Source organism: Equus quagga, chromosome 9 (assembly GCF_021613505.1).
Source record: "Equus quagga isolate Etosha38 chromosome 9, UCLA_HA_Equagga_1.0, whole genome shotgun sequence".
NCBI classification, from domain to species: Eukaryota; Metazoa; Chordata; class Mammalia; order Perissodactyla; family Equidae; genus Equus; species Equus quagga.
In genome coordinates this window covers 931,136-958,703 of record NC_060275.1, presented here as the reverse complement: position 1 = coordinate 958,703, position 27,568 = coordinate 931,136, and the positions used below count along the sequence as shown (strand labels likewise).

The 27,568-nt window shown below is 43.1% G+C and overlaps 1 protein-coding gene across 8 annotated transcripts in view; it reads left to right on the top strand.

Moving 5' to 3' along the window:
- ATP9B (ATPase phospholipid transporting 9B (putative)) overlaps nucleotides 1–27,568 on the top strand; it is a 280,330-nt gene that overhangs the window by 215,236 nt on the left and 37,526 nt on the right. For all 8 annotated transcript variants that reach the window (XM_046672314.1, XM_046672313.1, XM_046672312.1 and 5 more), the window contains 4 exons: nucleotides 2,812–2,924; nucleotides 6,035–6,283; nucleotides 23,329–23,490; nucleotides 24,201–24,293. In XM_046672314.1, coding sequence (XP_046528270.1) covers nucleotides 2,812–2,924; nucleotides 6,035–6,283; nucleotides 23,329–23,490; nucleotides 24,201–24,293 — 617 coding nt within the window. The remainder of the gene's footprint in view (nucleotides 1–2,811; nucleotides 2,925–6,034; nucleotides 6,284–23,328; nucleotides 23,491–24,200; nucleotides 24,294–27,568) is intronic.

Genomic DNA, 27,568 nt, shown 5'->3' with positions numbered 1-27,568 from the left:
CCAGGTGCCTCAGCTTTCCTATATTTCAGGAATTTGTCTGTTCCTTTCTGTCGACCCCTACAACCTCGTCGCTCCTCACCTACACCTTTATACCAGCTCCTTCCTCGACTTGGACCTCTGTGACCCATCCCCAGCATGGTGACCAGTCACTCTCACTCACCCAGGAGTCCCCAGAATGAAATCAGAACCCAGAAGCCTGGCACAGGATGCCTTGGTGATGGGACACATGTCGTTTCTCCAGCTTTGCCTGCTGTTCCCTCTCCAGCCCTCCCCTTGCATCACCATCCGTCGTTCATGGGGTTTATGCAGTCCCCGCCTCCCCCAGGCACCTCAGGGCCTCTGCACTTAGGTTCTGCTGCATTGTTACCTCTCAGAAAGAGAACTGTTCCCTGTGTCTCTCTGCTTGCCATGCCGTAAGCTTCTTGGGGAGAGGCACCTTCACTCCTCTGTGTTTCAGACACTTGACACGTTATCTCACTTGCTCCTTGCTGTTTGCATGCAAGCTAGGTGGTCGTTCTCTGTTTTGCAGACAAACAAGTGAGGCTTGAGAGCTCACGCAGCGCAGTGAGCTTCCATAGCCTGCAGGTGACAGTGGGGGTTTGCACGCAAGTTCTCCAGAACCAGCATGTAGTCATGCCTCTTAAGGAGTTTTTTGCCAAAAAGATAAATGAATTCCAGGCTTATTGGAAGTTTCCAGGAATGTGAGAGTTGATGGTGTGTTTGGAGAATCCTGAAGCCTTGCTGCAGCAAGGAACATTACAATCTGACAGGAAGGCCGACTGAAGGACCTGCTTTCCATTCTAAGGAGCTTGGTTGGAAACAGCGGAGGGTCACTGGCAGTGTTTAAGCAGGGGAGAGTAGAATGAAGGGGTCCTTGTTCTAGGAGGATCAGGCTGGTTAGAGGACTGGAAACCGGTCAGAGGCTTACAAATCAGGATGGGAGATGAAGAGGGCAGAACTACAGAGTTCCAGAGTAGATGTCAGAGGGGCAGAGGGCTCGCGCCTCATTTCTGAGGTAGGGTTGAGAGTTGTGAGGGTTGATGGAATACAGACAGTAAAGGAAGGGTAGGGGTGACGTCGATGATGGTGGTGCTCAGGGACCTACCGTGTCACGCCTCTGCCTGGATGCCTGCTTGTCCCCCAGCCCTCGGGCAGGCGTTTCACAGTGAGGAGGCTGAGTGCATGGGGGTTGTGCCATCTCAGCGAGGTCCCTGCAGGAGGGAATATGAGCCTACACAGGCCCCTCTTGGGCACCTGGGTGCACACTGCTGGTGGAACGTGCAGGCTGTCAGGGGAAGGGAAGGCTGGGCTGTGAGTCCCAGCGAGCAGGGACCTCTGTGGGGAAAGTGCGAGCAGAGAGCTGGCGTGAGAAGATCGGTAACGGTCCCTTCAGCGGAGCAAAGGATCACGTCTCAGCACCTGGCAAGCCCTGCAGCCAGTGCCTGTCCCTGTGGCATAAGGTGACAGCCGCGAGGGATGGAGTGTGGCCTCCTCACTCAGGGGCTTTGGTCACTTGCTTAAGGTGGTTTAAGACCTAAGGAAATAGCAGTCCGTTCTTGGTAGGAGCTGTGCAGGTGTCTGTTGTGATGTTCTTTAACTTTGTGGTGTATGTAGGATTGTTAGGAATAGGAAGTTAGGTTAAAAGAAGCATTATTAATCATACTCCTATTTATAAACTGCTTAGCATTTATGCCTCATTACCATGCCCCACTATAAATTATAATGCTTCACGTTCAGTGTATATCAGAGAAAAAAAGTCTAAAGGAAATTCTTAATTGTCAATTACTCTGAGAAGTAAAATATTTTGAATTTAAATAATATATTTGTTAAATAATTTTTCAGAGAACTGCTCATTTGGGCACACCTAATAGAGGTGAACTTTGTACTTAGACTAATAGGAATTAGTGTAAAATTTTATCTTTTTGCTATAGATAGTGGGACTATCGTTTTCATCTCAAATCTTTGATACATTTATAGAACTCCCTTATTTCATTTGGAAGCTGAATTATTGCTAGCTACATTATTTAATATGACCTAGTATTTTAAGTTCATTCTACTTTATTTAATGAGGATGGTATAACCAAGGAAAAAACCCTTTTAAACTGCACTTCTCATGTAATTTTGATGATTATGTTCTATTCCCGCTTACTTTCATGAAATTCAGGAGGCGGTTATTCAGGGTATTAGAGAAGGGACATAAAACTTTGCAAAAGGAAAAATGTATACAACTGGCGAGCATCCCTGATAGTAGCCAGTCTTTCAAGTTTATGAAACTCTAATTTATCCATTCTTTTAAGATGATTTATCAAAACAATCTCTAAAACAGTCATTGTAAAATATTCTTTTTAACTTAAAACAGCCTCTGTGTTCGGGTGGGAGTTCGGCATCAGATGAGCTGTTTTGCTTTGAACAGTAATCCTAACTGGTGTGTATGGAGTCACAGGTAGACATGAAACACTTGAATCATCTCTCTCAGAACAGGCGAACATTACATTTGTACCAAATAACAGATCTGAACTGAAAGGCAGGACTAAACTTTCTTTCTCTAACCAGAACCCTTCACACTATTAAAAGTTATTAAAAAGGGAACTTGACATGCTAGGAAGAAAACTTCTTGTTCTCACTAGTAAAATGAAAATAATGACAAATAACATTTAAAAATACTTGGTGTTACAGAGTAGAACATTTTTGCTGCAGAGGTGTGTTCAAATGTATGACAAGCATCTGGCCTAAAGTGTGTGGGATGTCTTGATCTTCCTGATGAGCTCCCTGTGTTCATGTATTTTTTTGTTGTTGCTACATCTGCTATAGGAACCCTCACCCAGAATGAGATGATATTCAAGCGGCTGCATCTGGGCACTGTGTCTTATGGAACTGACACGATGGATGAGATTCAGAGCCACGTCATGAATTCTTACTCCCAGGTAAGCTAATTGACTTCCGGAGGCCAACTTCTTGCAAAATATCCCCTACTGTTGAGTTTAACTGAGCCTTAATTATATGGTAACCTGTACATTAGCAGACTTCTTTGATTATCTTAATACATTGTATTACTTTAGTTACCAGTTCCAATTTATAAATCAAGAACCAGTTTTGGGACTAATTTTAAATAAGCATTTGTATATTCTGTAATCATAGAGGGCAAAATGACCTTAAGCCATTTATTCATATTAAATTTCCTAGTGAATTATTTGTAAAAATTACTCAGTAAACATAGTATTTTTAAGAATATTGAATGCTGCATCAAATATGTTTCTTAACAATCCCTCTGTTTTTCTTCATAATTAATAAGACTTTCTCATTTTTTAAAGGTGCATTCTTTTTTTTTCACCTTTTGAGTAAACAAAAGTCAACACCATTGTATCATCAGCCCTCATACACCTGTCATTCAGCTTCAGCAGTTATATCAATACACGGCTGATTTTGTTTCATCTATAGCCATTCTCCTCCACCATATTATTTTGAAATGAAACTCAAATACTGCGTCATTTCATCTGTAAATATTTAGTCTGTATCTCTAATATATAAGGACTTTTTTTTTTTTTGACATACCTAAATCTTGTCTTTTTCATTGGAGCCTTACAGGAGCTATCTGAGGTTGCAAGAACAAGAATTATTTGCTTTCACACAAGGAAGCAGCCTAGCGGTTGCAGCATTTGCCAAAGATTTTAAGCAGTGAGCTCCCTGTGAGTGAGTCTGTGGTCTGGAATCCTTGTAACATTCCAGGCTCCTAACGTGAGACACATCAGGGCTGTTGTGTGTGCACAGATCATGTTGAGATCAGTGGAGGGTTTGGAGACAGGCCATTTTCAGGCTTTATTTTAGGCTCCACAGTTTCCATAGCCCTGTTCCCAGGTGGTATTTGTGTGTCATTCATTTGGGTTTCTTTTTACCTGTCACATAACTTGAAACCACTGATTCAGTGTAATCAACCCTAGCAGTCCTAGGTATCTACTTAAGATGCTCACATGCAAGACTACAGTCTGTATCAACAATCATCACTTCCTTAGGTTTTCCTCTGCCTGTTTGTTGATGTGTTGTAGAACTGAGTCACCAACTAATAATGAGCTCAGGTAAATCCGGACCAAAAGTGCACATTGCTCACCAGGGAACTGGTGGCTCCTGGGCACCGCCCATCCCTGCCGTCCACCAGGCTCCTGTGGGGTCCTTCCAGGTGCATCACCTGCAGAGGCTGGTGGGCGTTGTGGGTTGACAGTCACTTCTTCCTGAATGGCTCTTGCACACACGAGACTCTTCATGTTACACTTGCCCTTCGTGGTGTTTCCGCTCAGACGGAGTTCAAGGTGTTGTCTGCTTTCCCTTCAGTTTTGTGAAAACCTTCTCTTTCTTCTGTAATATTTACCAGTCTGGCATATGCTTTTCTTTACTTTTGAGATACTGTCAAATGAAAAACATCTCATATGTGTGTCTATTTGTTATCTGTAAAGTTAATATACACACACAAGCACACGTATGCATAGACACTTAACACCAAGCACTTTATTAATTTGGATGTCATTTCAATACAGAGTATTTTGTAACCTAGAATGTTTATTAATAGAAGAAAAATCTAAAAGGAAGGAATAAGATTTCCCTTTTCCTAGTAATCTATGTCTAGATTGAAATAGTACCAGGTAACACGTGTTTTTTAAAAAATTATATTATGCATGAATATGATTTTAATAGCTCCAAATAAGTTATTTTATTAGAAAAAATTAAAAGCAGACAAGATGAGTCACTATATAAAACAACAAATATTTAATGTTTATTTTCATCTAAGAGGACTTCTAAAAATCTTTTTCACTAAAAGCTATCCGTTGGGTAGCTGGTTAGACAGTACTTTTTATGTGAAATTGACTTTATTCCTTATGTTCTGTTTTATTATGAAGATGATAGTAGTCTACGAGGTCCACTGTAATGTAACACAAATCTTTTATAACTATATTTTATAATTATATTTCCCCACTGGAAGCATTTGGTGATAGAGGGCATAATCTTTAATGGAATTTGTGTGAAATTAAATCATGCAGTCGTCAGTAAACATGACATAACTGAGAGAGAGGAAATCACCCGAGTTCTCTGCTGCTGTGGCAGCGGCAGTGTGAGCAGAGTACAGATGTGGTCTGAAGCCACTGAGAGGCAGCGCCAGCTGAGCAGAGCCGTGCGCCCCTTCATTAGGCAGAACTGCAATTTGATGAGCACGGAGTTCACGGTTCAGTGGCTCCATACCCCCAGTCCAATCTCCAGCTAAGGAGGATTGTCACGAGTTCCTCTGAAGTTAACTGAAGAAACAGTTGACAGTCCTGCTGGGGTCAAGGGGAGGTGCTCCCACACCCTCCTCTGGCAGGAGGGGAGTGACAGAAAGTCGTCCACTTTGCTGGTGGAGATGACTCCCTCAAGCACGGCTGAGTGCGAGGAGAGCCAGGCAAACCCAGCAGTGCTGAGTGGGCGCTTGCTGCGAGAGCAGGATGCTGGTGTGGCGTGGGATCCTGCATCCTCAGGATGCAGTGACTGTTGTAGCTGATGGTTCTACAAAACTGGATGCTCTACCCTCAGAGACCGAGGCATGCTGGGTTAATTTATGGTATTAGAGGAAGATTCATAAACATCTTTTCCTGTGTTTATCTTTATGCTTTTTACCCATGGCACTTTTTAAAGAAAAATGAAAGCAGTTGTGAGCATACCATTCTGTTTTGTTCTTTGATTCACTGTTTTTAAAAGTAATGGATAAACAGAAATTGTTAAGGACTTAGCAAATTAATGCAAGTAAATCTAGTAAGAGGAGACTGTCCGATTTTAGGTGTTTTTAGTGTACTTGACAACCAGGACATTTCAAAGTAATTTGCAGTACTAGGATAAAAAATAACTTGCCATACCAATAGATATTCTGTAGGAGATCATCAGAATCAAATTGGATAATCAAATCAAGCTACTTTTCTTATCCCTAGCTAATTAGCTTGTAAAAATAAGATGTTAATAATTTCCGTATCAGCTATGCTTTATCTTTAGTTTTGTGACATTCCATATTTTACAGATGTATTCTCAAGCTAGTGGAAACAATGCTAGTTCAACTCCACCAAGAAAAGCCCAATCTTCAGCTCCCAAAGTTAGAAAAAGTGTTAGCAGTCGAGTCCACGAAGCAGTGAAGGCTATTGCGCTGTGCCACAACGTGACCCCCGTGTATGAGGCCCGGGCTGGCGTCACCGGGGAGACCGAGTATGCCGAGGTGGACCAAGATTTCAGCGACGAGAACCGCACCTACCAGGCTTCCAGCCCCGATGAGGTCAGTTGGGGCCTCTTAAAGAATCTCCTTTCATGCTGTTACTCAAAGTACAACACTGCGTCGTCTGTGTTTCTTTTGGACTCAGAAGGCGTGAGAATTAGCTCTCTTTTGGGGAACAGAGGGGAGCTTCATTATGTTTTTAGTGCTTGCTTTTAACTATAGGCTAGCAAACCGCCCAGCTCTTTCCAGTGTGTAACGCTGGCGTGACGGCAGCTTCTGGATAAGTGTGTTTGGTCTCAGTGTGTCCTCACATCCCGAAACGTGTGAGACTTCCTTACAGGAAAAACATGAGAAAAGTCAGCGTTTCACTGACTTCATAAACTGATTTCTGACCAAGTCAGATTTTAATAAAGCTGTTGAACCTTGGGACTGTTATTACGAGCTACAGCATCTGATTTTTTCTTATCTCCAAATGAGTCATCAGGTTTGCATATTAAATTTCTAGTTATTTTTGCCAGAAGTTAGATATAATGTATTTATCTCAAAAGAGAATTGGGATGTAAATAATTTCAGAAATCTACAGAAGACATAAATGGTAAAATCTTACATATGGTAAATTAGTCATTTCTAACTTTACGTCATTTTTTGAGTTTTAGATTGATAAAATCCTGTATCAAATTAATTTGTCCCATTCCTGGACAGTTTTCGTATATCTTACATATAGTTTTTTAATACACTCTTTCCACTCAAGGTTCTTTAGATAATTCTGTAAAGTAATCAAACCAATTGTGGAAGAAGTGTAAGTAAACAAGCTTCTTCAAATACTTTGTAAAACTTGATCATATAAGTTAAATCACCCCTCAGAAAAGTACCTTCAATCAAAATTTTTTAAAAAGTCACACCTAATGTTTTAAAGAGAGGTGCCTAGTGATTCTCATTAACAAGTTTATTTCAAAAGAGAAAACTCCTTTCACCAAAATTACATCACAGTCAAGAAGCTAGGTCCTGCGTCGCTGCCAGGAGGCCGTGGTCCGAGAGACAGCGACACGTGGGCAAGGGTGGAGGGGCTGGGCGCCCTTGGCTGCCATTGAGGGTAGCAGGCTGAGGCTGTCGGGGAAGAAGCGCTGCTGCTGTAGCACCTGTCTGCACATCAGGTGGACAAATAGTTTTGTTTTGTTTCTCCTTTTTTTTATATTTGCCTTTTTCTATGTACACGCTCAGTTCTAGAAATAATGATTATTCAGTAGGCCTGGGTGGGGCGCATATTTCTCCATTCTGAAAATCCAATAAGTTGCGTCCACAATTGAGAACCACTGAGACTTGTGAATCTTTCCTTTTGACATACTGTCAGGTTGTAAGACAGATGCTACCATGTGACAAACTAGGGTGGATGCCAAGAGGGACGTGTCACCTCTTCCCCAGTTGCTTCATCTCTCCTACACTTTCGCAGGTAGTTCCCCTCGGATATCCCTCCTAACATCAACAGAGGGGTACAAAGCACGCATGACCTCAGCTGCCTTTCTCTGATTTCATAATGACAAAGAACAGTGAGAAGAAACCCCAAATGTACCAGTGATTTGGGGTATTTACAAAGCCATACGCACAGCACTATTTTTTGAAAACTGAAGTTATGTTTGAGGCTTTAGTTACGTAGGCCTTGTCCTTTTTTGGTTTAGCCAAGAAACTACCTTACTCTAACCAAAATAAACCAATTTAGAAATTATGACAATATGTTATTAGTCATGTAAGAGCTTAAAAGTGGTGAATAAACAGCCCAAAAGATGAAAGTTTGTTTTTTAAACATGGAAAGCTGAGAACATTTCCATTGGATCGTTCGTCTCCCCTTAAACTCAGCATGTGGATGATCAGCTTTTCGTCTGCGGCCCTCCCCTCCTCCGCATCATCGTCAGCACCTCCACAGTCTCAGTGTCGCACGTCACACTCCGTGCTTCCCTCCCAGAGTAGCCAGCAGACAGCCTGCGGTGACTCTCTGGAGTCTCCAGTTCTGACCTGGTGGCATCGTGTAGCTGGACCAGCCCTCCAGCCTCCCACACCCCTGTCCAGGGGTCCAGGTACACACAGCTGCCACTAAAGGGGATACATCTGGATTGGGTGTGCTGCCTGTGGATTGGAGAAAGGAACTTTTCCTTTTTTATAAACACTCTTATATTACTATTTGAAATTTTACAGTAACCTATAGTGAGAGGTTTTTTAATTCAACCAAAAGAATGAAAAAAGCTGAAAAAAAAGGAGCATCTCAAAATCTGCTTGATCTTCAAGTACTGTCATCTTCAGTTGTTCCTTCCTCGGAGCTCCCCTTGGTCGTTCCGTCAGCACTGTGTGGCGCATCCTCAGGTTGTAACAGTAGCGTCACAGTGCAGGGATGCTCCATTCACGTGGCAAGGTCTTTGGGGACCCTCGTGTTTTTACCCTGTCTCATGTGACGCTTGTCTTCTTTTGCAGGGGTTTGTGTATCTGAGCTGGCTGCCTGGGTCTCAGGCTGTGTGGGAAAGTGGACACAGAGCGCTCTGATGGGAATGGGAGGACGGAACTGGAAGTGTGGTACTCAGGCAAAAATATATCTCACAGGAACACGAGGCCCTGACAGCTCATCGCTGGCAGTTCAGCGGGAGTTGGGTGCCTAGAGTGCAGCACGGCTGTGCCTCGTGTTTGCTTTTTGGGCATAGAGAGGTGCTGAAGAGCTGGCGCTCCCGGCTGTGGGCCACAGTGCCCCCTGCTCTTCCCAGGAGACATTGGCAGAGCCTGAGAGATTGGGATTCGCTGCAGTGTTACGAAGCATTGGGGAGCTCCGGAGTGTATCTAAACATCTCAGAGATGGAGGACCTGGGGACATGTGGAACGGCAAGGCGCTCACTCTCAGTGTTCTGCACTGTAAATCCTGCAGTCAGTGGGCTAGTTTATATAGGTACAAGGTCCCTTTCATTGTCACCACTGTTACATCTTATAGATTATGTTGACCAGAAAATATGTAATAGTCTCTTGCAGCCAAACTCAGTACGACTTTTGGAATCATATGTGTTTATGTCAGATTTTTTAATTTGATAATAGGAATCCTAGGAGAAAATTCGTTTTCTTTTTTTTTGAGGAACATTTTTTGAGCTAACATCTGCCACCAATCCTGCTCTTTTTGCTGAGGAGGACCAGCCCTGAGCTAACATCCGTGCCCATCTTCCACTACTTTATATGTGGGATGCCTACCACAGCATGGCTTGACAAGCCGTGTGTAGGTCTGCACCCAGGATCCAAACCAGCGAACCCCAGGCCGCTGAAGCGGAGCACACAAATTTACCTGCTACACCACCAGGCCAGCCCCTGGAGAAATTCTTAGTTCTACAATCATAAGCAAATTTGGAGATCTAAAACTGAAAAGATGAATAGTTAAGACTCATCAGAGTTATAACTGGTATCTTAGCATTCCAGTGTAGGCTTTGGGACAAGTATAGATCATTGGTGACTGCTCTTTGAAAGGAAATGGACCACATTCTTTTTCTTATAAAGAAAAGGTTGAACACATTTTTTTTTTTACATTATAGCATTCTACACATTTTCAAAAATTCCATATAATTATATATTGGTAAAGAATTATTTCCCCGTCCTACGCATGGGAAATTTAGACCACAGATGTTTCCCAAGAAAAATTTTATTAGAAGTTTTAAAAATACTATGTTACTTTTTTACCTTATTACTTGACAAAAATAAATACAAATTTTATTGAAAATACATGGGACTTTTCATCTTTAGGGTTTTTTTTTTTTTTTAGCGAGGAAGATTGGCCCTGAGCGAACATCTGTTGCCAATCTTCCTCTTTTTTTTTTTTGTCTCCCCAAAGCCCCAGCACATAGTTGTCTATCCTAGGTGTAAGTCATCCTAGTTCTTCTGTGTGGGACGCTGCCACAGCATGGCTTGATGAGCGGTGCATAGGTCCGTGCCCAGGTTCTGAACCAGCAAACCCTGGGCCACTGATGTGGAGTGCGTGAACTTAGCCACTCAGCCACAGGGCCAGCCCCCATCTTTGGGTTTTTATGTAAGTCATAACACTTGTTAAATCTTAAAATAAGAATTCACATTAGAGAGGAATTTCATTGATTCAAAGATTACTAGAGCAAAATAGAAACTGCTGATCTGATATTTAAATTTTGTACTTGTTTAAAATGTCTTCCTACTTTGGAAATTGGACAGTGATTAAAAGTGGCAGAACATTAAATAACCTTTAAAAAATCCCTTTAAAAATGAAAAATAAAAACCTTGAAAAAATAAAAAACAGATATTTTAAATCTGAGAATGGAAAGAATGGACGTCGTCGTGATCTTCAGAGAGCTCTGCTGGCGCCGCGGCTGCGGAGCCCTGGAGCCGGGGGCCGTCTCACCGGCTCGCTCTTCAGCCCAGCGAACGCGGCTCCAGTGGGGCTGACGGGCGAGCGCGGTGTTTCCCGGTCACCAAAGTGCCATGTTAAAAGCACTTTTTATTGAATAAAGTGCTTAGAATATTGCACCCTGGAGCTTTGTTCGGAGAAATGACTCCTTTGGCGTTTTCTGTTTGACCTCGGCTTCGACCTCTCACAGCATAGATGGTCAGAAAGCAGCAGGATCGCTGAGGGACTTCCCTGGTCTTCTACATTCTGCCTCAACGCTAGACTCTGATGATCTCTTTGTGGCTCTTGTGTCATCTTAGTCTGTAGAAGCCTGTAATTTATTAAGTAGAGCGTCCTGGTTTTGGAGTCTCTGAGATCGCAGTTGCCAGTCTTTGCAGTGTGGGCTGTCTGCGTTCTCGTTTACCTTACCTATGCTTGTGCACAAATGAATGTCTATTATCAGAGAGTGGAATTCTGGGGCAATTCATTTTAAATCCGTACAGGTTCTGTGAGGTGTAGTCATTAAATACTTGCAGTGATGTGTCATCGAGTGGTGTTTGGTGACACTGACGGTGCAGCACGTGGCAGTGATGTCAAAGAGTAGATAACTGACCTCATCCGTGATGTGGAGCCTGCGTGTGCCCCAGCTGCTGCTGCTTACGATGAGTGGTCAATATTTCATTTGCTCTAGGAGAGTAGAAAATTTCGCTTGCCTGTCACTTTGTCTTACAGCCTCCGCATAGCAAACTCCAGCTTAGCAAACATTAAATGTTCCCTGGAAATTCTCGACAGAATTAGGCTGCAGCCTCTGTGGGTGTTGTGTGTCCAGTGCAGTTGCAGAGAGCTGAGACTGCTCGTGCCGTGAACAGTATCGGGTGGATGTGAGCTCAGGAGGCAGAGCCTGAGAGCAAAGGTCATCAACTCGAACCATCAAGGCACAGGACGACACAACCTGGAGGACCTCTGGCCTCTTTAGGTCCCCAAAGATTGATTGGCCATAACTTTTAATAACTGCTCACTCCTGTAAACCAGCTGTTTATTAGAAATATCCTTCTCCCCTCTGCAGCCACATCCTCTCACGTAGGGAATTCTATATTTAAATATCATTTCAGGGTGTAGATCTTATCTCCTTGCTCGGTCATGTATTTACAAGAATCAGCTAAAATTATGACAAACTGCAAGCTGATTATTTTGAAATAGAAGAAGGTTACATCCCTAATAGCATTGCTTTTGGGTTTATTGAAGTAAGCTTTAATATATGTGGTGTGCTGTAGTTTTAAATTCATTTTATTGTGTGTGCTTATTGAAGCAGGACTAATTGTGGTGTTTCGTCAATATGTTTGTGGGGAGCAGATCCCTGTTGGTGACGTAAGCCCTCCTCTGGGACCCACAGGAGCAGGAGAGAATGCCTGCTGCACAACCTGCCTTGAGTATTGATTGACAGTTTTTCCAGGCGATCAGATTGCATTTATGTTTATAATTCTCTTAAATTATAGCAATGATGGTAATACCACAGTCGAAAATGAAGACATGTCAATGATCAAATTATGATTAATAAAGTACATGGTAAAAAATGTACCACTGGAGTATAGTTGGCAGATATGTGTATGTAATTGCTAGTATGATAAAGGGAATTTCTTCCAAGCTTTTCATGAATAATAGCACAGAAATTTCTGAATAATGGAATTGTAGAGAAAAATTAATAATAAAATCTTGCCCTGTATTATATTTCCTCTCATATGATAAAACTCTTGGAAATAGTTTCCTGTACTCATTACTTCACATGGAGAACTGTGAATGTGTGAATAAATTTCCGATGCCAAAGATTACATAAGTGTGTTACTAAGTGGCCTGTGGGTGAGACTTAGCTCAGGCTCCCACTTTTAATTCACATTCACATTTTAATTATTTTTACCTTTGTATTATTAATAACCACATTATTAGAAATTTCTAAAAGCTCAGTAGTCAGAGAAATAGTCATTTGAAATGTATTAAGCCTTTAAATTCTGGGTTGTCTTTTACATTTCAGAGAAAAATCTCTCGGGATTTTGTCTTACTACAATGCCAGGCAGCAGCTCGCTGTGAACACGGCTGCACACAGGAGTGTTTGATAAACTGCTCCCCCGTGTCTTATTCAAATACTGACAGAATTGCCTAACCAAGTAAAATCAAGCAGTAACTCTGGAAACTCTCTTACTGAAGAACCAGTAAGATATCTCCAAGGCTATAGGCTGCAGTGATGCAGGAGGAGCACATTCTTAGGGGCCTGTGCCGTCACCAACAGCGTGGAAGGGGGATGGGAAAAGACACACACCCCCTCTGCCCCTTCCTCATGACTGGGGGCCGTGCCCCAGGGGAAAGCAAGCAGCAGTGTCCCAGCTGCTCCTGAGAAATTCCGAGGTGACATCTAACACTCTCCACCCACTGCTCAGCAGCCTTCTTTCTGTGCATGTCCTAGTGGCAGCCACATACAGTGCGCAGTCAGACCCAGCACAGAGAATCACGACCTGAGAGAGGCCGTGGTCAGGAGAGGCCAGAGGTCAAAAGCGGTCTCCACGGGAACATGGAGCAGCCTCGCGCAGCACCGCCTCCCCGACACGGTCAGCCCGCAGCAGTGGCGGCAGACAGAGGCTCCGCTGAAATCCACTGGCACATTAGCGAGAGCCTTTCACACTGACACAGAGGCTGTGTGCATCAGTAAGAAGAAAAGGAGTAAATGAACTTGGCATCCAACTAAAAAGTTTGGAAGAAAAAGACGAAACCAAAGGAAAGTAGGAGAAAGAGAGAAAGAATAAACGAAAACATACAAAGTAGTCATTGAGAGGGTAATTAATTCAAAAGCCGATCCTTTGTAGGGTAAATAAAATAGAAAAACAATTGGCAAAAATAGTAAATAATACAAAACAGTGAATGCAAAGTAAGTATATACATATAAAATTATGCATATGAAGTTAGAATAGACAAATAGGCTTAAGATTTTACAAGAATTTTAAACAGTCTAAATGCTAATATTTCTGAAAACCTCATTAACTATATTCAGGAAAAATATAAATTAGCAAAGTGGCATCTCAGGGAACACGTAGATCCTGAGTAGACCAGAAAAGAAACTCAGAAAGTTATCAAAAACAGCTTTGGACAGACAGTTTTATAGGTCAATTCTTTTGAGCCACAAGTAAATTCCACACTATAAAAACTTTTCTGGAACAAGGAAAAAATTCCAAAGCCTTCTAAATCATTTTATGAAGCCAACTTAATCCTAAATTCTTAAATCTGACCAAGATAACACAAATATATGTATGATAAAAAAGAAATTTACAGGTGAATCTTATGAACAGAGATACAGGAATCCTAAAACATAATGCCAAGAAATCAAACTTATGGTATATTGAAAGATGATAACTAAGTAGCATTTATCCTGGAAATGCAAGAATGATTCAATAGCGGAAAATATATTAATATGGCTTTATATCTATAAGTTGGAAGTCACATGATAATCTCATATCCATTAGAGACTTTTTAAAAAGGCACTAAAGTTAAAACTTCAGTACGCATTTCTGATCAAAATAAACTACCCCCAAAAATCCAATGAGAGTAAAATCAAAATAGAATACCAGTCTTAAATCAATACTCACCATCATACCAAAGAAACTCTACAGTCGCTCCCAAGTGAAGAATAAAGCAAGGATATGGGCTAGCGCCAATGCCGTTTTGTATTGTCCTGGAAGTTCTATCCCAGATAATATGTCAGAAAAAGTCAAAAGGAGATAAAATTAACACTTACACATGATATGACTGTGTCTAGAAAACCGAAAGAATCATCTGCAGAACTATTAGAATTCATGAGACCTCAATAAGTTGTCCCAATAAAAAGACATGATTCAGTAACTTTATTATCTATCAACACCACCTGCTATTTTGAAAACTCTATCCCATTCAAGAGCAAGGAAATTTGTTCTGTTTTGTTTTTAAGCCAGAATGACTGTTCAAGTAATTGTCAACCCCGGCCACCCTTCAGAAACACCTGGGGAGTTTTTGTTGTTGTTGTTGTTTTAAAGATTGGCACCTGAGCTAACATCTGTTGCCAATCTTCTTCTTTTTTTCTTCTTCTTCTACTTGTCCCCACAGCCCCCCAGTACATAGTTGTGTACTCTGGTTGTGAGTGCTTCTGGCTGTGCTTATGCGGGATGGCACCTCAGCGTGGCCTGATGAGCATTACTGTGTCCACATCCAGGATCTAAACCGGTGACACTCTGGGCCGCTGAAACGGAACCGCAAACTCAACCACCTGGCCATGGGGCCGCCCCTGAGGAGTTGTTAAACCCTCTGAGATCTGGATTTCTCCCAAACCTACTGAAGCAGAACCTGCAGAATTAAAAATTCTTTGCCAATTTGTTATATTAGTCCTAAATAACTGGTTTGTTTTAAAAACAGTTAATTTGTATTATAAATTTTCAATAAATGTTTATATTGAAATAGACATTGTTTAATACTTTAAGCAGTAGAATACATCTTCACATTAGTCTATTTTATGAATCTACACTTTACCAGCACAAAAAAACCCGTGAGGAGCGCTGGGCCAGGAGTCAGTAGTTTCTAGTTTCAGAAGCCACTTAACCACTTCAGGTCTTGGTTTACTCACAAAGGGGAATAGGGTTATATGTTTATATATATCCGTGATTTCAGATCTTCCCCCAGGCCAGCTCTCTAATAGTCACTGAAATATCCCAAAAGCATCTCAGGTCCTATTTGTAGTAAAGAAACTGGACCGGTAGCTAAAAACCTTCCCACAAAGAATCTCCAGGCCCAGTGGCTTTAGTGGTGAATTCTACCAAACATTTAAGAGGATAAAATACCAATTCTATACAAACTCTTCCAAAAAATAAAAGGGGAAGAAACACTTCTCAGCTCACTTTATAATGCCAGCATTAAACTGATACCAAAATTAGACAAAGGCATTAAAAGAAAATGGCAAACCAGAATCACTTATGAACATAGACGCAAAAATCTGTTGTAAAATGTAGGCAGATAAAACCCAACAATATATAAAAAGGGTAATACATCATGATCACGTGGGGCTTATCCCAGAAATACAAGGTTGGTGCAGCAGTTGTAAATCAATCAGTGTAATTTACTTGATGGACAGACCAAAGGGGTAGACCCATATGATCATTTCAGTAGCTTCAGGGAGAAAAAACACTTGACCAAATCAAACATCGATTCCTGAGAAAAACTCAGTAAACTTAGAATAAAAGAGCATTTCTTCAAACTAATAAGGAGCATTTATGAAAAATCCTACAGTTAACATGATACGTAATAGAGAAAAACTGGACAAGTTCCTTCTAGCATTTGGAACAAGGCAGGATGTCCTCTCTCACCACACCTGCTCAGGATGGTACCAGAGTTCCCAGCCAGAACAAAAGGAGAAACAGAAGGCATACACATGGGAGAGGAAGAAATAAAACTGGTATGACTGTCTAACCAAAGAGTAGTAAGATTGAATAAGTTGGTATACCAAGATTGCACATTATGATGTCCATATTAAAAAATTACTTTTATTTTTATATACTAGCAATGTGCAGCTAGAAGTTGAAGTTTCAAAATGTACTGTTTAGAAAGCACAAAAAGCCCCATGAAATACTTAAGGACGGATCTAACAGAACACATACAGAGTTTGTGTGCGGAAAAGTATGAGGCAGAGAAGAAAAGTCAAAGAAGGTCTGTGTGTGAGAAGTGCATTTAGGATTCATGAACTGGGAGCCTTTGTGTTACCAAGGTGTCAACTGATGTTTTTATAAAGATGCCAAGGAAATCCAATGCAGAAAGGATGATCCTCAGTAAATGATGCCCAGAACAAGAGGACGGCCACATGCAGAAAGAGCATCAGCCAGCATCTCTCACCATATACAAAACTAACTCAGATTGGCCACAGACCTAAGGGAAAACCTAAACAGGTAAAATTTCTGAAAGAAAACATAGAAAATCTTTATAGCCTTGAGTTAGGCAACAATTTCATAGATGCAAACAGCACAAATTATGAAAGAAAAAATTGGATGTAAGGGTAAAAATCATATTTTCTTCAAAAGACATTATTAAGAAAATGAAAACAAGTCACAGATTTGTGGAATATGTTTGTAAAATAGATATCTGAAAAATGGCTGGTAACCAAAATATATAAAGAATTCTCAATAATGAGAAAACAGCTCAATTTAAATGTTAGCAAGAGATTTGAAAAATACATCACCAGAAATAGGTATGAATAGCGACTGTATAATCCCTTAAAAATAGCAGGCTGGCATCTTGTATGTAAAGAAATGGTATAGAGGTGAGCTCCAGGGAGAGAGACGGGGTTCTTAGACCCAAAGCCCCATTACACTGGGCTGGCTCTTCCCAGGATCCAGGAGAGTGCCTCGTACAAGATGGTGTTCAAAAAGTCTTCCATTTACGTCGCACTTATGTCTTAGGTATCCTGTTCAACTTTCCACTTGTAAATCACTTTAAATGAGATTATTAGTTCTCCTTTATTCAAGAAGTGTTTCGTTGTGCAGGTTCCTGAGTATACAGCAGTCAGCACAGTAGGGCTCTGAGGTCCTAGAGCTGCTGGAGGTGCGAGTGGGGAAAGAGACAAAGAAACAGACACATAGACGTATGGATGTAAATTGTAGTGAGTGCCAGAAAGGAAAAGAGTGGGTAGATTTAAAGGAGAAAGGGACAGGGATCCAGGACAGCAGCACCTTAGTCAGGTGGTCAGCGGAACCTTCTGAGTTCCTTCTGAGTGCTGGGGAGAGGGCAGCAGCTGGGACTCACCGAGACAGCCCTCAACGCAGACCTGGGATTGCAGAGGCTCAGGGTGCTTGTCAGGCAAGGTTTTGTTCTAAGTCTGTTTGCACACTCGGCTAGCTGTTGTCCGTCTCCATAATTGTGTCTCCTGTGCCTGGAAGCCACACCCCCATCCTCCTAGCACAGCGGGATTCTGAAGTCGGTTGTTTTCACTGGATCAGTATATGCAGGCTTCATGTGGAATATTTGGCTGCCAATGCATAAACTCCTAACTCCCTGCTCTGATCACTGGAAGAATCTTCACACTTTCTGCTGATGCTGTTTAGTAAGGGACTTACATGGTTTTTAAAAGTATATATATTTTAATTGTATAAGCATCTTTAGAAAGAAAATAGTCAAACTGTCAATGCCTTTGAAATTTTCTTTCCTTTAATTTCTACATTTAATACCACTAGATGTAAATTATTTCTTAGAGCCTTCTAGAAAGAACACCACTAATATATTTCAAATATGTAGAGAGAAGTTCCTGAATTCTGCCCGGGTTTCATTTGTTCCCGCTGCACTCTGAGACAAGGTGGTACAGCGCCAAACCAGGAGACCCTCCTGTTCAGCTCCTTGCACATAGCCATGTGTCCGCTGTGGATGAGAAGTGCTAGGCATGTTGAGGGAAGTCAGCCTCGAGTAGCTGAAGTGCCACATGCCCACATCCATCCTTGGTGTCTGTTTGTTTACAGACCTGTCCCAGAAATGTTTAATTTAATAGTATCAAAAAGAATTCTGCCCAACACCAAGCAACTTACATGGGAACAGTAATTAAAGCATCTAGCTTGTGAAAATTTTTCTTTCTCTTTTAAAAAACAATTTTTTTTAATTGCAGTGACATTGGATTATAACATGATATGACTTTCAGGTGTACATTGTAATAGATTTCGAATTCTGTGTAGATTACATCATGTTTACCACCCACAGACTAAAAATGTTGAATACTCTTTCTTCTGGTTGGCATTATATAGAGGTTAATCCTCAAAATGATTAGTGATCAAAAACAATTGTTTGGGATGCTGGGCTAGGTATAAGAAGCGACACTGATTTTTGTTATAAGCTGCTACCTCAAAAGGGTTGTGAAACAAAGCCTAAACAGTAAACAGATATGAGTCACCAAATAGAGAACGCCGAAGTCCTGCTGGCGGCAGGCACACATGAGATGACAGTGTTCGCAGAAGGATACAATCTACAGGTCAAAGTGTAACAGTGTAAACTGGAAATTAGCTGTGGGAGGACTGGGTCATTTGCAGCTTATAGAGGAGTTCATAGCAGAAATGCGTGTAGAGTCTCACTTTCATCTCCGTTTGAAGTGGTGGTGCAGCATTGTTCATTTGCCTCACTCCCCAGATGTGTTCTCGTTTCTCTTGACGTCCATATGCCTTTTTTAGTACTATAATTTAGAGCATATTGCTGATGCTCTAAATTATAGTACTGTATTATCGGTAGCATGATTTTAGAATCTCGGTGTACTTCAGTATCTTAGTAACAACGCTGGAAAGCCGGAGAGTTCTAATTCGAGCTCCACGATGACTCACTGTTTAACATTTAACAGCTTATGGGATCCTAGGGTGGTAAGTGTCCTCAGAAACGTAATCGCGTCTAACCTCCAGCCTAACACACAGCTCCAGAAGCAGGAATGTCGACAGGTTGCTCTTGCTGCAAACAAACCACCCAGGACTTAGGGTAGAACAAAGCCATTTTGGGCATGTGGGTCAGGACTTTGGCGGGGTTGCCCAGCCCCAGAGCCGTCAGCACTCACTGGTCTCATGGAGACACTGACTGTTGCTTGGGAGCTCATCGAGGGGTGGGGGTGTTGAGAAAGGCGTGGGAGGGAGGCAGCTGTGGTGACGCCACCTCCAAACAGTGCAGCCGGCCGCAGTGAGCATCACCCTCCCCTCAGCACCTGCGGAGGGAGCGTCCGCCACCTCGGGCAGCCTCGCTGTGGCCTCTGCCCCTTGGCTGCCACACCGCCGGAGGGATTAGGGTGTTCTGTCCATCTCCTGTATTGGAACCTCCAGATGTGTGAACACTTGGATCTCCCCTTAGTCTTCGCTATGTGGGAGGAACTTCCTTTCCTCCCTCAGTTCTGCAGGGTGTGACGTGCTTTCTCTGACGCTGCCTCCTGGGTCACCCTGATTCAGCCACTGGGCTCCTTTCCAGAATAAGAGATACTTTAACTGTTTTTAAAAAGCAGTGAAAAATCCCAGTCTAATCAAAGGTTGTCTTCCTTTACTCTTTCCCCAAGGCGATGCCAAGTAACGTGCAGGTGTCTCTCACACGACTTTTTCCTTCTCTGCCCAGGGCAGGATTTCCCCCTCCTGAGCTGGCCTGGCACCCTGGCCTTGGTGGGGAGGCTCAAAGCAGAGGGGTTTGCTGGCGGTTGATAGACACATATTCTGGGCGTGGTCAGTGCAGGGCTCACTTCAGACACCAGCTGCAAGTCGGGGGTCCCCAAGACCACCTCAGGTTTGATATCCACTCGAAGGACTCACAGACCTCTGCACCCCTGTTAGTCTTTGGTTACAGTTGTAACCGGGAAGGGACAGCACACCGTCCTGGCTCTGTGAGCCACCTCGAGGCATCTTCAGGGGCAGCTCTATCACTGTTTTCTAACAAAATGTGAAAACCGCAAGCAAAGAATTTCTAGCAGCAGTTTCTCACAGTATTTGACAAACATTGAGTATTTAATTTGTTACTATTTGTATGATTTATCTTCTAGAAAGGGAGCACAGAGATCTTACTGAGATAGTTAAAATAGACAAAAGTAAAAATTTTCTCATGTCATTTAATTCCCACAAAGAGGGTAGAAGCATGAGTCACATGTGGGAGAGAGGAACTCTGGGTTTGTGGAGGTGGGACCCCAGCCGCCTCCTGGCACAGTCTGAGACTCCCAGCTGCAGTGCTCAGAGCACGGTCCCAGCAGCCCGAGGAAGAAGAAATCCGGGCCTGCTGTCTGCTCTTGTTGTGTGTTCCGTCTTCTCTCTAAATTCAGTGCTCCAGCCTGCTGGGCACATGGTCAAATTTGATCTGTGGTTTTAGGCACCAAGCAGGGACTTCCTATGTCAGGACGCCTTTAATCTCTCAGTGCACCTGCCCCCTCGGGCAGCGGCAGGTCAGAACTTTTCCCCCCAGTGTGGTTCTCCCGCCAGCACTGCAGGCCGAGAGCAGGCCTCCCACGACCCAGGCTGTCTGTGCCAACACCTTATCTGCAGGCTCATTAATGAGAGTGGACGCTGCTCTTCTCTTTGATATCAGAGCTCATTTCATGGTGGTGGTCATAGAAAAATGATAATAATTCTGTACAGTTAAATCTCACAATTGGAATCTAATATGTAACATTTTGCAGTCCTGAATTTATAAATCAGCTAACTGGATGATTTTATTAATTTAAATGAAATTTGTATTTCTACATGATAAGTTGGGGCCAAGGAAAAGTTTGCGCACTGCACGTAGCCATGCCTACCTCAGAAAGCAGACCGTCAAATTGTGTCCAGTGACAGGGTTGCCGGACAGATGTGGGCAGTGGGATGGGAGGAGTGCCGTCAGAGGACACCACCAGGAAGGCAGAGGCACTGGGGTGAGGGGAGACCAGCTGGAGGGCCATCATCCTCTCTCTGCTGGAGGTGCCTCCATGAAGGCTCTCAGGTTTCCAGCAGTGGAAACAGCCCCAGTGCTCACACGCGATCCTGCACACAGTGGACCAACCTCGCTCTGTTTATCTAGAACAGGAGACAGAAACAGCACCTCAGCCATCTTCTGTTTCTGTGTTCAGATGCGGAGCCAGGTGGAGAAAGGTGGTCTGATCCCTCATCCTTGTGCCTTCTTCATGGGAAGGTTCTTCTGACTTTGTGACTGAAGTAACCAAAAATATAGGATCATTATTATAATTTCACTCTCAATCCTGCTTTTCTGAAATTATTCTGCTCCATTCGTCACAGGCTACCTCTACTATGTAAACTTTTTAAAATATCAGAAATTTATAAAAGGTGAGTTCTGATGCATTGACTACATACAGAATAAAATGAAGTTATAATTTAAAACTGTGTAAATAAGCATGTGTCTTTACTCTCCTAAAACAATAGTCCCGCTTGTCTATTTAGCTCCTTTATGAGATCTTAAAAAATGTCTGGGAAGTAGTCACCCCGTCTGGAAGGACTCAGTGGTGGCCACGGCACAGTTCTTCAGAACACGCCCTGAGGCGCGCCAGCCTCTGCAGTGTGGGCACGGCATCGGGAGGGCACACCTGCCCCAGGCACAGTGACTTTAAACAGACCCCCACTGTGTCCCAGAACGTCCCCACACCCAGAGCACCTCTGTGGTCCTAGGAGTTGTTGCACTGTAATTTTTCTACCTTCTTGTCCTTAGACAGTCCCGTCCCACCCAAGCACGCGCGGGTGGGGTTCAGAGCATTAAACAGTGCAAACAGGTCCACAACCGCAGACGTTTGGAAATCTTACTGGCATTTCTCTGTAGTTGGGCTTGTGGGAAATTCCTTAGAAAACCTCATTTTAAAAGTGATTCTTGGTCTGCCTAAGAGGGCATGTTAAATGGCTTCTCTGAGCGAGGATGAAGGATAGAATCCTAACATTGAGTCGATAGTTAAATGTGCTGAACATTCTGCTGAGTGGTTTCGCCCCCACAGTACCCCTGTGAGGTAGCCTCGTCCTCGCCGTTCTGTAGACGAGGAAGCCGGGGCCGGGGCCGCCTTCGCCCAGGGCATGTGGTTCACTCGTGGCAGCCCCAGGTTCTGACCTGAGCAATCTGACCTCAGAACCTGGGGCTGCGAGGATTTTATTACAGTCTCTCATGCGAGTTTCAGAAGACACTAGGACCCAACAGTAACGTCCTGCACACCAGACCGAATTTGAAATGCTTGTGAATGATTTGATTTCTGGAAAGCCTGGGTAAAATGCTGAAAGCGTAGGAGGGGAAGGAAGCTGAAGGCAAGGCGTCAGCAGAGGCGCGGGGAGCCGGTGGGGAGCGCGGTGGTGTCGGCGGCTGTGGGACAAAGTCTCTCCCCTTCTCTAGTAGCGTGCCGGGTCACGGACAGTGCGTTCCTGCTGTGTGATGCTCCGTAACTGCACAGTGCGTGGGTCTGTCATGTTGCAACTAGTGAATTTCTTGTCTTGAGGTCACTTTTAAAGGCAAACTGAACTTATTTTTGGGAAACAGTTATAAAAAATTCATAAATTAATAACTTTAAAAATTATTCTTCCACTTAGACTTTTCACATTTTAATGATAAATAATCACAAATAAGAATAGCGTCTATTCTGGAGTGCCTGCCGTATGCTGGGGTGTTTACTCGAATCATTTCAGCTTTAGAACAGTTTGCAAAGACATGTTCCACTTGGCAGAAGAGGCAGGTGAGCTCCAGTGAGACGAACGACCTGGTCACAGAGCACCAACTGGTGGGGTTGGCTTAGAAGCCAGGCCTGCCTTTGTCTTCACTGTTTTTCCTCCTTTAAATATTCAAAGATTGTGTGTGGACACATTAACTGTGGAGTTAATCAGTCAGCGTTTTAATCTCTGATTTTAGAAAAAGATCAGGTAAACATGAGGGATTCAAATTGCCCACCCCTGCAGGGTGTTCCTAGAATCGGGTGGAAAGAACCTGAAGGCGGTATAGCTCAGCTCCTGCCCCAGCCCTGAGCCCTGCAGCACCAGCCGTGTGGGCTCCATCTAGGTTTTACCCTGGGTAGTAAACAAATTGCAACAAAAGTATGATCAGGAATGGTCTTTGTCTCAGGAGGTACGACCAGGGGACTCCGTCCTACTGCGTATCGTTTATGTGCAAAGACGTTATGCAAAAGTGCCCCAAAAGCAAAAATGTGCTCAGCGCAGGAGGTTTTGTGAATTGACCGAGTCCTGGTGAGCTTTCTGACTGCTGGCCTGTTGCTGATCTCCCCCAGGTGGCCCTGGTGCAGTGGACGGAGAGCGTCGGCCTCACCCTCGTCAACAGAGACCTCACCTCCATGCAGCTGAGGACGCCCGGGGGCCAGATCCTGACCTACTGCGTCCTGCAGATGTTTCCCTTCACGTCGGAGAGCAAACGCATGGGCGTCATCGTCAGGGTACATGCTCAGCTTGTTTCCCCATGAGCTCAGTGCTCCCCAGGGCTGCTGCGAGCCTGCCACGCTGGCTGGAAGACAGTTCTTTTTCAGTATGCATTCAAATGCTTCGTGCTTGTTATAGTTTCTTTAAAATAAAATCTAAGCTAATAATTTACCTGAGACGTTAGTGTGGCTCCCTCTCCTACGATGACCAGGGCAGAAGTAAAAGGTGTTGTTTATTAATTAATTTTTGAGGCTAGCTAAAGCTATTTTGCTTTGTTTTGTTTTCAACAGCGGTAGCATGTAGAGAACTTACCTAAGAATGATTTGTGACCATAAAGGTGCTAAAATATACCCCTATTAAATTTTTTTAGCAAATACCAAAAATAGATCTTGGAAGTTGGCTAAACAAGGAAGCTTATTCAATCAAACCATGAAAATTTGAAAGGATTAATGTTTACCTTCAGTCCAAGACATGTATCCATTAGCAAATTTTATTTCACAAACGTCAGCACAGCGTCTGGAAATGTACAGTTATGGTCTCCGTTCTTGATTGCGTGAGCATCTAGAGAGGACGTGGACTTGCACAGAAAGTATTTGGGAGGTCACCACAAAGGCATTCTCACATCCGCGGCGAGTTGCTTCTTCTGGTGCGTTTCTATTAGAGCAGCCGCTATTTTGAGGAGCAGTGTGGCCTGAACGTGTCTGTGTTCATTTTTATTCCGTTACAGGACGAGGCCACGGCAGAAATCACATTCTACATGAAAGGCGCTGATGTGGCCATGTCCACCATCGTCCAGTATAACGACTGGCTGGAGGAGGAGGTAATGAGCTGTCTAACCGTTGTGCAGAAATGTCTCTATGAGATGCAGTGAGCAGTGATGGAAAGACAGTATCCTCTCCCCAACTTGCAGACCCTGTATCACTGGGATAAATCGAGAAGCAAATTTCAAAGCAGACATTGGTAGGCTGCCCAGATCATATTGTTTTCCACCACGTTATCTTAAATGATTGCAGTTCTTCTCAGTTTCATAAAGTAGAGAAGATAGGAGTTATTTAATTATAAATAGTTTGCTTTTGTTATAAACAGCTCCTATCTTGGGGTTTTGTGTGAATGCATGTAGATGTATACAAGTAGGTTCTTATGAAGAATGTTTCACTTATATTAGTGAAAAAATAGAAGGCATTACTAATCATTCACTAAAAAATTATGAAATAATACTGTGTATGTGACCAAAGCTATATTTAATATATTTATTTTAACCTAAATTATATACAAAGAGATTTTAATTAGAATTTTAATCTAATTTGTACATAGGATTCATTGTAAAAATAGAAAATAAGATAAAAATATAACCAACCCTATGCTTCATCAAATCCTCCCTACACAAATAGGGTTTGTATTTAGCCTCATGAGGTGATGTGATTTGTTGTTTAGTTTTATGTGTTAATAAAGAGTTGGGCTTAAAGGAAACCTAAGCCATTGCAGCTATAAACACAGCCCTTTCCCTGTGATCTCTCCCACCGTGGCCCCGAGACAGTCTCTCAGTGTGGGGACCACACCCCGTGTCCATGATGGTATTGGCGCTAGGAATCAATAGCTCCTCAGGCACTTAGATTTAATCAGGGGAATGAATAAATGAGACTCCCTGAAGACAGTAAAATGCCATAAAAATTACTTTGGTCATAATGATGTGCAATTAATTATAAAATACTTGCTTAATTTATTTAGCTTTATGAGGCCAAATCAATAAATGTCTTGCGACAGACAGAAAATGTCAGATTGTTTTACACAAAGATAACTTTATTAAAAATCGTTTATCTTCTCAACATTGTATTTTCTTCCCATGGATAAATCTTTTGACCCTCCACTCACATCTTTGTTGTAATACTATTATAGTCTGAAAACCTTTCACTTTACTAGAAAACCTAGCAGGTTCTCAGGGCCTGAGTTTACAGTCGGGTGTTCCGTCTCAGGCAAGCTCCCCAAATTGAATTCTCCAAATATTAAAACTTGTGTTCTCCAAATGTTAACAACAGAAAACACCAACCTTTTTTAGTCATCATACAACAGAAAGGGCGAGTTTTATGAAGCCTGCTGTGTAAGAATGTCCACTATGCACAGACTTGTAATAACCAGGTCCTGGACAGTAGAGCTCTTGAGACAGTTGGCCTCCTTCCCTCTAAATGCAGACTTGCTGTTCCACCCCAGATGTGTAAATATAAATGAAACAAGGAGTTAGAACTGGGGAGGGGAAGGCACGGTGATCTTCACCCCACCTACCCCGGGAATCCTGGTCCCAGAGAGCGTCTGAGGTGGAGGCACGCAAGCTGAGATCTCTCAGCCAGCACTTCCTGCTGGGTCCACATCCTGTGTGTTTAACAGTAAGCATCAGATCTCATCAACTGGATGGATTAGAAAGGAATTTCAAAAAAGCTGAATAGTTTATACTTTGTATTTGCCTGCAGATTTTGACATCTTATCACCAAGTGTAGTAAATGAGCTTTCTTAGAAATGAATACCCCACCTAGAGGAAGATGCAGTTGTCTGGAAACACTCACTTTTGCCCTGAAGAGACGATGGAAGATGACAGGGCAGGGCAGAGCATCCTTGCAAAGTTGTGTCTGGACTGTTTATCAAGCAGTGTGCGTGCTTGTCCCTGGGCGATGCGGGATTTCCAGTCACATCTCTGGTTCTAAATGCACAGAAGTTCAGACTCTCGAAGTCACAGTCCCCTCAGTAGCCATAGCTCTGCCCGTCTGTCTGGCTCATGTGGCTGCCCGCAGAGCTAGCGTCTGTGCTTCCATGCACGCATGCAGGACGTCACAGCAGGGCTTGCAGACAGCCCTAATTAGGGAACCCCGTCCTCCTCTTCCTGCCGTGCAACTCTGAATATTCTGTGGTAACATTGCAGACCCAAGTTACTAATATTTGATTTTCTTCTCATTAAATAAAAGTAGCTGATTAATTTGTTTGGGATGTATTTGCTTAAACGCATGACCACATTGTCAGCTTTACATTTTTAAATGTACATTGGCTGCTCTCTAGCTATGATTTAGAGTCCTCTGCCTGTTGATGTTTCCTAAAAATACCTCCGCAAGCCCCTTCCTGTCCCTGGTGTTGGTGGCAAAGCACGTTGTGGTCCAGCTCCACCTTTGCTGGACCTCACCCGAGGATGTGTCCCTCATGACCGGTAGGCCGGCTGAGAGCCAGCTGGGCCGTGAGCGACCATGAATTTCCAAGGTTCTCTATGTTATCAGCCACACATGCCAAAAACAGTCTAACCATGCTGGTGTGTGGAGCTTTAAAAACATTGTCAAAATTTGAAATAGTTCCTCAAAGTTTGAAGTTTGAGAGGGAGTCCACTATAAAGAGGTGAAGGGCTTTGTGAGCAGCAGCTCTTAGAGGAGCCGAGAGTGGCCTAGATAAGGTTTGGCTGGTTCTAGTACTCTTGATGTGTAGACACAGCTTCAAAACCTGGTGTAGCTTAGCCTTCATCATAGTGTTTTTTATTTTTTTTTTCTTTCCATGAGGAAGGTTGACCCTGAGCTAACATCTGTTGCCACCCTCCCTCTTTCTGCTTGAGGAAGATTGTCCCTGAGCTAACATGTGTGCCAGTCTTCCTCTGTTTTATGTGGGGCCACCACAGTGTGGCTCGATGAGCAGTCCTAGGTCCACACCCAGGATCCAAACCTACAAACCCCAGGCCGCCAAAGCAGAGTGCACAAACCCAACTACTGTGCCACTGGGCGGCCCCCATCATATTGTTTTCTAAATTTTATTTTTCATAAAAACCCATTCTCTGAAATGAGATTGTGGATGCTAAGAGGGACACGTGCAAAATTCTGAAAAGTCACAGGTGGAGCTGCCCACCTGAGCTGGAGTGGCTGCTGTGACAACATTCAGAGAGAGCAAGCATAGTGCTGCTTACAAAGCTCTCACCTCCTCTTCAGCTCCTCTTTCCCACGACATGCCACGTGGGGCCATCTCTCTTCTTACCCACTATGCTGCCACGTGAGAACTTGCACATCTTCTTACACTATGCTGCCACGTGAGACCTTCCACGTCATCTTACCCACTACACTGACATGTGAGACC